General features: G+C 38.1%; 1 protein-coding gene across 1 annotated transcript in view; it reads left to right on the forward strand.

Moving 5' to 3' along the window:
* SNX20 (sorting nexin 20) overlaps positions 1-3,379 on the forward strand; it is a 13,911-nt gene extending 10,532 nt beyond the window's left edge. Inside the window, exon 4 of the mRNA XM_072422925.1 lies at positions 525-3,379. Coding sequence (XP_072279026.1) covers positions 525-1,211 — 687 coding nt within the window. The 3' untranslated portion in view covers positions 1,212-3,379. The remainder of the gene's footprint in view (positions 1-524) is intronic.
* Positions 3,380-10,388: the final 7,009 nt, after the last annotated feature.

The following is a 10,388-nucleotide window of genomic DNA, read 5'->3' on the forward strand; positions in this document are numbered from 1 at the left end:
GGAGGAACCACACGGAGGAACCACACACGGAGTCACCCACCGCACCACGCGATTCTGGTAAGTAATCGGTGGGTGGCTTATTTGCGGGGGGGGGGCTTATTTTTCATTTTTACCTAAAAAGGGGAGGCTGTCTTATTTGATGGCCCTGCCTTATCATCAGGGAAACACGGTACTGATGATGCCATATGGGGCAGCATGGTGGCTCAGAGGTAGCACTCTTGCCTTTGCATCACTAGGTCCCAGGTTTCAATCTCGGCAAGGACAGTATCTGAGTTGAGTTTGCAGGCTCTCCCTGTGTCTGTGTGGGTTTCCTCTGGGTACTCTGGTTTCATTCCACAAAACATGCAGTAAGGTTATTTGGCTTCTCCTCAAAATTGACCTTCGATGACATATGACTATGGTAGGGATATTAGATTGTGAGCTCATTTGAGGGACAGTTAGTGACACTATCAACTTTGTACATTGCTGTGTAATATGATGGCACTATATAAATACTGTATGATAATATTTATTCCCTTTGACAGATGTACAAGATTGTAATAATCAAGACAGGAAGTTTTGATGGAAAAAAAGTCTTCATTGAACGAAGATACTCTGATTTTGAGACACTTCACAGAAACCTATTAAAAGACTTTAAGGATGAAATGGAAGATGTGATCTTCCCAAAGAAAATTCTGATTGGAAACCTTACAGAGGAGATCATTCGCATGAGGATGATTGCCCTTAAAGATTACCTTGATGAATTGTATGCTATACGATGTGTAAGAAAATCCAGCCAATTTGTTATGTTCTTTATAAAATCTGATTTAGGCGAGGGATACAGCTGTATCAGAGGTGGTCAGTATAAAAGAGCCATGGAGATTTTTCAACAAGTTCTCTATCTTCAAGAAAAACTGGTTGAACACTACCCTGTCATGATGGTGTCGACTCTTTGTGCCCTAGTCGTGTGCCATAAAGATATGGACGAATTAGAAAAAGCCTATGAGATTGGATTGAAAGCACTGGAACTTCTAGACAAACATCCCAAGCACAGATATTACAACCCATTACTGGACACTATGATTTCATTGGCATATAAACTAGGAAAAGACTTTTTGTCTTTGCGGGAAAAAATAGAAAATGGGGAAAATAAGACCACAAGGAGCAGCTTTGAAGGTGAAATGGTCACTTTAAAGGAGCTTGTAGTGAAAGAGAGGGTAAATACAGAGTAATGATTGCAATTTCTTGTTAAATATTTGTAATATTTGTTATATACTAAAAAAAAAACTTTTTACTGTAACTGTTTTTGCAACTCAAATGCAAAGGAATTAACAATTTTAATATTTACTTTATAATGGTGAACAAGGCAACAGATGCTACCGCAGTTTAGATATTCCAGGACTGGTTCATGCAACTGGAGTAACAACGATTTAGAACAGAGCAGACAACTTATTTCAGCAGCACAATCTAATAAATGCTAATCTTTGATTATTTTCTATCAGTTTGTGTTCTTTTTTCACTTTTTGCAATGTATGTATATTTATGTTTAGATATATATGCCATTACAATCAGTGGCTACTTCATAATCAGCAATTGTTATACAACACTGAAAAGAAATAACAGTGGTCAGAAGTATGCTATATACCAGTGGTTGCCAACCTTTTAGACTTCAGGGATCACTAAATCTATAGAGTCCGGTCCACACATGCGCAGGGAGCCGTGTGTCACTCAAAGGGGAAGAAACTTCCCCCAGAGTGACGTCATGATGCCAGAACCTGCCCACGCTCCCATTACAGGCTCCAACCTGCTTGCTAAATATCCTGGTCGGACAGTAACACAGGGCTGTGGATGCAACAAAAGTTTGCACTGTGGTATGGTCTGGAGTTTTAGGTCTCAATGTGCACACAAGGCGCCCCAGGTATAAGGAGAAATGGAGAATAGAAATCTTATTTAACCTTATTTGACCTAAGAAAGCTGATCAGCCTCCTTTCAATGCATGGTAATTAATTACTTAAACCCCAGACTTGGAAAGGTCCTAACCAGAGCTGAATATTTTACAAGACCATTTTGGTCATGGTAGACATGGTAGTGCCCTGGCCACTAGAGGTGGTATTAGTACTGCCATAACAGCTATTGTATGATCATTATAATGCATAGAAAGTGCTTAGCATAGGGCTGTTCCGACCACAAGCATCATGGCACCCACCAATGATCCGTCCTCCCATCGCCCTGGAGCACAAGTTAACTGATCTAGGAAGACAAAAGTACAAATTCAGCCCTTATCCTAACCATTACATATTTTTAAAAATTGAAAAAAGACATACTCCAGGCAGATATAAAATGAACTGTAATCATGGATACACCATTTACCATTTTTTATTTACCAAAATTTATATATTTTTTAAGCCATTAACATTCCTTAATTTGACCTGATAGTTGGCTTTTGCAGTTCAAGAAACCTGCTACAAGGTAGTATCCAGATATTATTGTACCCCGGTGAAATTACACCGTATTTTCCCGAATGAGTTAGACAGATGCAGGCAATGTCAGACGGATCTTGGATCTCTCTTGCACATTTTTTGGGATTGCCTACTTTTGCGACACTTTTTGTCAACGATTAGATCCGTAGTTCCACCGATGTCAGGTCAAGATATCCCAAATGACTCTGCCTTCTTCCTCTTGCAGCATAACTCCTGCCCTCTGAAAGTATATAAAAACTCTGTAGTCAGACACCTCTTTGTATTGGCCGTCTCATGTATAGCCGCTTGTTGGCGAAAACCTGAACATCCCACTGTGCGCCTCTGGCTGCAAGGGGTTAACAAAATACACCACATGGGGGATCTTACCTCCTTCATCCGGGGTACCAGTAGGAAAGTTGCCAAAACCTAGTTCTTTTGGTTACAATTTATTACATTCGAGAAAGTGCTTACTCCCCCAGACCCTGGAGAAGCAGTCTTTCATTCTGAGCACCTACCTCCCATCCCTCTATAGGCTTGGTAGCTTTCATATACTCCATAGGGTTCCCCCTGACTCATGGGATGAACTGACTCTTACACTCATCCAGTAGTACAGTATACCTAAGGATAAGTGAATTTTTCTGTTCTTACCTTATTAATGGAGTCGGGTTTACCCTGGCCCGGGTTGTTCTTACTATATATTACTGCCTCACTGAATTGATTTTGCATGGGTATTGTTTGTATCCCCCTTTTTTCTTTGTGTGTTTTTTTTACATATTTTACATATTTTCTGATCTAAATTTCTGTACTTTTATACTTGTATACTTTTCCACTTTTGTATCAATATGTTTGATTTGCAATTGTTTACTGCTGTTAATGCACCTTCCTTACTCACCTTTCCTTTTTTATAAATCTTTTAATAAATAAAGAATATTTAAAAAAAACTTAGCTCTAGAAACCACAGTTTTTGCAGTATAAACACAGAGCTCCAAAAAGTATTACTTTAACTCCCTCTTTCAATTAATTTACCTGCAACAAAAGTGTATTTCATCAAATATTATCATAGCTGATAACTTGGCTCCATTCTGGTTTAATAAATGGTCAGTCAACCTAAAGGTCTAGGTTATAGTTTGGGCTGATGAAATAGGCATCCAGTGGCTGCATTATATCTTCAATCATGGCATCTCCCTGTTGATATTACTGATTGTGGTCTATCCACCTCGGGTGTTTGGAAAATTCCAATGTTAGTTCAGTGCTGTTTTTAATTATAATGCACAGTTATACACTGACTTGCCTCTTCAACTTTGGCCCTTTTTATTATAGCTAATGTTCTGTATTTCTAAACATTCTTACCTGAGGTTTCCCACAAGTAAAGGTGCACGCTTAAATAAAAAAGCAGTTGTTGATTGGAGACAATGCCCCTGATTCATCAAGCAGAATCGGATGATCGCTCGCGCATTCGTATTCGCGATCCGAAATCATACGCCGTCGCGCTATTCAGCAACTGAAAAAGCTCGCGGCCGGAGCCGCGCATCTCCGGCAGCTTTACACTGGCAACTGGCATTACAGACCAGGCACAAAAACATTGCAGCAACAGATGAAACTGACAATAATGAGGATTACAAAGTCACATCAATGCATAACATCCAAGCACTTGATGACACGATATGATCTCACCATTGAGCTTAACAGATCCTCCTTAATCGCGCAGCTGAAATCTAATCGCTTTAATTGGCAGATTCGCGCCCCCTATTGCTCATTATTATGAAGGCAGGAATCGGGCTGGCATTGAGGAGGCCAGTGTACGAGCACACTCGAGTCCGGACTGCGGGAAACCGCGCTCGCTGGTCGCGCGTACTTTCGCGCTTCCAGCGAGCGCGGATTTTATTGATGAATCAGGGGCAATATGCAGTTGTTGATTTTAGATATATGGCCAAGATAAAATGGCCATGAAATGAACTCTGGCCTAAAATATGTAGACAAGCTTACCTAATGAGTTTAGGTGTTTAAATAAATGGCGGAGAGTGTCTAACTTTTCTGATCTGTATCCAACATGCACTAGAACACCTATTACTCCTGCCCCATACTGTAAGTTCCACCCCACCATCTAACCTGCTAAATTTTAGATCCCCAAACCAATCAAAACCTTCTATGTACAATTCAGAATATGTTTATTACTCAGAATATATATATATTTATATTATCTATAAATTTTATATGGAAAACGTATAGCAAATATCAAAATACAGCAAGAAAAGCATAAATGAAAACTACTGTAAACAATTGTATACAAAAGTAGAATGTATTTATATAGCAAATGTATACAAAAGTGAAACTAAACCTAATTAATAAGAATTTGTGAGCTCTGAGTTCTTTAGTGCAAAAGAGAAAGCTCATGTCTTTTTGCCCATTAACCTCCCCAGCGGTAATCCCGAGTGTGGGTTAATTTTCCATACCAAAAGTGGTAACCCCGAGCCACACTCGGGGTGGAATTGCCAAAGAGTTTAAAAACGTATCTGGTAAGCGGTGCCCGGGGCGTTCTCCAGGGATTCCCGGCATCTTCTTCCCTGGTGATGCCGGCCAGGCATCTGTGTAATCTGGCGACGCCCAGCCGGCATCTGCATCCCCAGCGTGTGAACATTGGGGACGCAAGGCCAGGGGAAGCAGATGCTGGCCGGGCACCGCATGTGGCTTATTTAATGTACAGTGCTGCATAATATGTCGGTGCGCTATAAATACTGTTTAATAATAATAAAGTCTTTTCTGCAATAAAACAAACATACCTGCCTGTTCACAACGTTCTGTATAATGTATACTAAGTTGTGCATGTGTAGCCCAGTTTTCCATCCCAGCATTCCTCACAGTCAGCTATGAATAAATTCCCATACACATGTGACATTCTGGCCAAACAAGATGACCAAAGATCACTGGGTGAAGATGTAGGAATCAGCGTTGGACCAGGGAGAGCAGAGTTACATCATTGTGAATAGTCAGATAAGTTTGTTTTATTGCAGACAAGACATAGCCTGCCCCTTCTTCAGTAAAGAACCTGCTGTCCCCCTTTTTGGTTATTTTTATGTTTAGTTCTGCTGCAACTTGTGACAGTGTCTTTTTAAATAGACCCTATAACTAACTAGAAACAAAAACATTAATTATTCTTTGTGCTGGCCTAGCTACTCCACCTTTTACCTACCCACATAACCTTTAGGACAAAGGTGAATACTATAGAGCAGGTGTCAGCAAACTTTTTTGGCTACTAGGCCATTTTAGGAGGTCAGAAATGCACACTAGACCGGACTCTGCCTCTCACCCATTGGCAGTCTTAGGTCTTTTAGAAATCTACACAGGGGAGGTTTTACCAGATCAATAACATAAAATACAGCACATTAACTTATAATCGTATAGAAAGATTTTTGCCCAAATAACTGGGCAACAGAATCTTTTAGGTAGGTAGTAGGCAATTTTAAGTAGGCAATTAAAAAACAACTCGAAAATCTTTTGAAATATGCACAATAAACCTAAACAAAGCAAGTTACTATTTAAAAAGTATGTTGCTGTTTTAAATTATGTTACTATAGGGACATCTTGTGGTGTGTTTGCAAACTGCACAAAGAAAAACATCACTAAAAGCTTCAGGGGACAATTTATTAATTGATAAAATTGATACAAGCTTGATACAAGCCTTGGAATATAGCAATATTGAAACAAATCAGTGATAAATAGTAAAAACCGTGATAAAATGACTCTTTGGTGTCATTTCAAATGGCAAATATTTACTAGGCACTGTATTTTAAAAAATGAATATCATTCAGTTTTTTTTTTTTTTTCAAAGTTGTTTTTTCAAATGTTTATATTGTTAGAACCTTTCTGAGCAAAGCAGAATGCAAAACATGTGCTTTCTATTGCCCCAACCTTTACCTGGGTGGGTTTTATTTTCTGATGGTCACGCATCAACTTCTGGTGTGGCATAAATACACTAATGACATTCTCATACTTAATGTGCATGTGATTTTCTACACCAGTTTATATTCTTTATGATTTACAACTCATATCCAAAGTTTACAATAGACAATATCATAAAAGTTTTCCTAAGTTTACTATATATCATGTCATAAAAGATTAATTTAATTTTTGGATCTACAAGGATAACAATAATTATATGAACACTATCCTAGACAGAACACCTACAGCTGTTAATATTATTTTATCAGGTGGGAGTGCACATTGTTTAATCCAAAGTATACCTAGCCAATATTATTGGATATGAGAGCTATTATTTTGAAATTGAAGTGAAACTTTTATGTAGGCAAAAATTTAAGCATGTCCCAGGTTCAACCTCCTTGCTTATTATGCCAATCTCCAAATCTAACTTCACATTCTTCACCTGTAGCCACATTCTTCACCTACTGAGCCTAGCGAGGTGCCCAGGATGTAGGTATTCTGAGAATGGAGCCTGGGGAGGGACTTACAGACAACCAGGTAAATCTGAAAGCAGACAGAGCAAAGGTGAAACATTATCCAATCAACAGGGGGAATTGTAGGGGAATTGGGTAAGAGACTACAAATCTCAGTATGCATTTAAATGAATGGGCTATGGTAATGCTATGCAGATGTAGACTAACATGATTTCAATGGAGTAGGGTGCATAAGTTGCTGTTTCCTAAATGTCTTATTCTGGGGAGAGAGCATATTTCTAAAATGGGAATACAGAAAATTATCAGGGTTCTCCAAATGTTACTAAGGGGGTTCTAGAGCAGTCAGCAGTGGTGGATTAATCTTCTATAGAAACCTCACTCTGCACAGCCTTTTTTTCCAAAAAGTCTTAATGGATAGGAGTCTTTTTTCACACCACTAAATTCCAATGATTTCGATTCTACAATGCTTTTCACACTACTTACCAATGATAGCAACCATTATTTTCTAATGCCCTTCTTGTCACCATCTACCTGCAATAGATGTTCTCCTATACTTACTGCAAATGATAAGGGTACCTTTACCATTAACACTAAAGAAAATGGTGCCCATTAACCACTGATACCAAAACAAGGGGGCTCTCACCCCAGAGCACCATAGTAAAGAGGCCCTTCTGCCATTGACACCAATTTGAGGTGGCTCCTCTAAAACTGACACCAAAGTTAGGTGACACTAAAATCAAAGTAAGGAGCCTTCTGCCACTGACACTAAATTAGGTTCTTTTATCACTGACACCAAAGTAAATCTGCTATAATTACATAAAAAGAAAAAAGGGTTAAACAGCACTGAAAAATAGTATAAAACAAACCAAATTAATCCATTATCATATATAAAGGGCAAACATTAATGTAGCTCAGTAAGCATAATTAAATGTGTTTTTGAAATGCACCTGATTGTGACCTGGGACCAGGCTATTGCAGTCTTTGTACAGCTCCTTTCAATGTGTGGGGTTGGTTAAGGACAGCCTGTGCTCAGGGAGGTTGGGTTAAATGCTGCTGGCATTAACTATGGAGAAAATTTCCAAATTGAAGCTGGACATTGCAGAAAAATATGGTTATTTTATTCTTTAATTGGCTCTTTTTTATCTTTTAATTTCTGGCTTGTAATTGTACTTTTTTTCTACTTTTTTTCTATTATTTTTAAATTATCTTATTTTCTATTTCTTTATTTCTATTACATTTTCATTTAAAATAGTTTGTTAGTTTTAGGACCACATATTAACTGTTCACAAAAAATAAACACAAACATCACATCGCCTATAAAAGCCTGTTTGTCTATATCTTTCTATTAATATGTACTTTTATTTTGTAATTTTTTTGTTTAACTACTAGACTTTGGTGTCCAAGGACTGCACATAGCCCCCAGGGTTATATCATAGCTAGGTGCTTATGTTACATTTAATTGGGTATATTTGCATATAGTTCAAAGGTAACTGGGAAAATTCAATTTTATACGAGCTGCAAAAACATTGTTTTTCCTATTACAACCACCAGAGCCAGATTTAATTGGTAATTATCTGATCGGGAATATTGATTGATATCCTTGATATAACATATTAAGTGTTCAGAAGATAGAACCGGATTGATTTCTGATGAATCAACAGGTATTTTTGCCTCTTTCAATGGTATATTAAACACGCAATTTCCAAAACATTCTATTAGATGTGTGAATCTTATGTGAAAATATTTATGAACAAACACCAAACTGTAGATGGCTGAAGACCGCACCCTGGGAAAGAAAGCAACATTTCATTGGGGTGCAATGGATACTTTACAAGCCTAAAGAAGCTCTAAAGCTAACTGTTTTTATTATTATTTTTTTTTATTAATATTATTATTATTATTATTAATAATATTAATAATAATAATAATATTAATAAACAGTAACTAATATTATTATGTCCAATAATACTTTTATCTGTTTGCCACCCAAATGCATCAAAAATCGAAATTTTCTGGACACAGAGATCTGGGCACTGGGTTCTAGTACCCCTCTGATCCATGTTGACAGTTGTAAACATTAGTGAGGTACATTTCCTGCCTAACCAAAGCAGCCAGACAGGAGGGGAATCTTCTGTTATGCGGGGGTGGAGATTCTGGCAATCAAGGGGGAGCTTTTAACACCATAGTCACTGCTAAACCCCTAAGATCAATCTCCCAATCACCCTCACCCATCACCCACTTAGCTTTTATTTGTATTAACTAGAATGATGGACTGACTAAAATACAAATAATTTTGCAGCTAACACAGCTCTATTACACATATACACATATGGTCTAATTACTAGGGATGAGCGAGCGAGAACATTAAGTTCGATCTCGCGGCGAGTCAGGCCTTTCTCGCTCACCGAAAATGTAAGCAAGAACGTCCTGATTCGCTGAGAGGTCGAGCTCTCGGCGAACAGGAGGATTTCGGGAGGTGCATCATGCAGCCCTGGAAATCCTCTGCGATCCCCAGGCACTAGAGGTTAGTTAATTCAACTACAATTATATTTTAAGATTAATGGCACCAAGGCCAGCCATGAGAATTAGAGTGAAGTTCACTATATGCTGCTAGGACAATACCAGCACAGTGCAGGATGCTGTAATGAGTCCCTGGGTCTGTACACCTGCTGTACCTAATATGAGGGTCTTGCAGTATCCCTGTGCTAAATACCTATGTGCACCTTTTTTTTCATGTACTGCAGTCTCTTTGTGAACAAAAATTTCTGCAGCTAAACAACCAAACAGACAGCCAGTCTTTGAAGTGTGGCTGCACTGAACTCTGGAGCTGAGGCTTGAACAGAAAATTTTTATTAAAGTGAAACTAAACTCAAAATAAAGAATTTATAGGACAAGGCAGAGCATATTGCCTTTATCAATAAACAGGCGAACAAGCATTTATATAGCAGTATCAATGCAGGTTTTATGACAGGTTTGAGCTGCAGCTTTAAAATAAAACAAATGGACATTCAAAATAAATATATGGAATCAAATAATATATTAAACTTTAGAGATAGAGTTTACACTTACGGATGTCCAATAATAGAAGACAGTGCCTCTTATATATGAATTTCTAAGCAAAAAAATAAACAGACAAAACTGAATACATATTTCTCTTACAAATTCTTTATATCCAGCTACTTCTTTACACTGCTTTAAAAAAAATCAGATCAGAATTGATTTGAGATATTTCACCTACATTCTACCCATGCTAATATGCCTTTCCCGGTGAAATGATCCAGTAAACCTCAAATGGATTTGAAAAATACATTTGTGTTTGTTGGCCATGCTTTCAATCCTGAATCAGATCCATTCCAGGTTTGCTGGGTCACCCAGGCTCTCTATGAGATCTTCTCTAGTCTTGGAAAACTTTAAAAAAATCAGGCCCATAAAGTGACCAAGTGCTGAGTTAGTTCAGTGTATGCGCACTGAATGTCTCTAGGGAGAAACAAGCCTCCAACCCACGCAACCTCTTCTTTACAATCGACTCACTCCTAAA

Source organism: Pyxicephalus adspersus, chromosome 9, assembly GCF_032062135.1.
Source record: "Pyxicephalus adspersus chromosome 9, UCB_Pads_2.0, whole genome shotgun sequence".
Classification (NCBI taxonomy): Eukaryota; Metazoa; Chordata; class Amphibia; order Anura; family Pyxicephalidae; genus Pyxicephalus; species Pyxicephalus adspersus.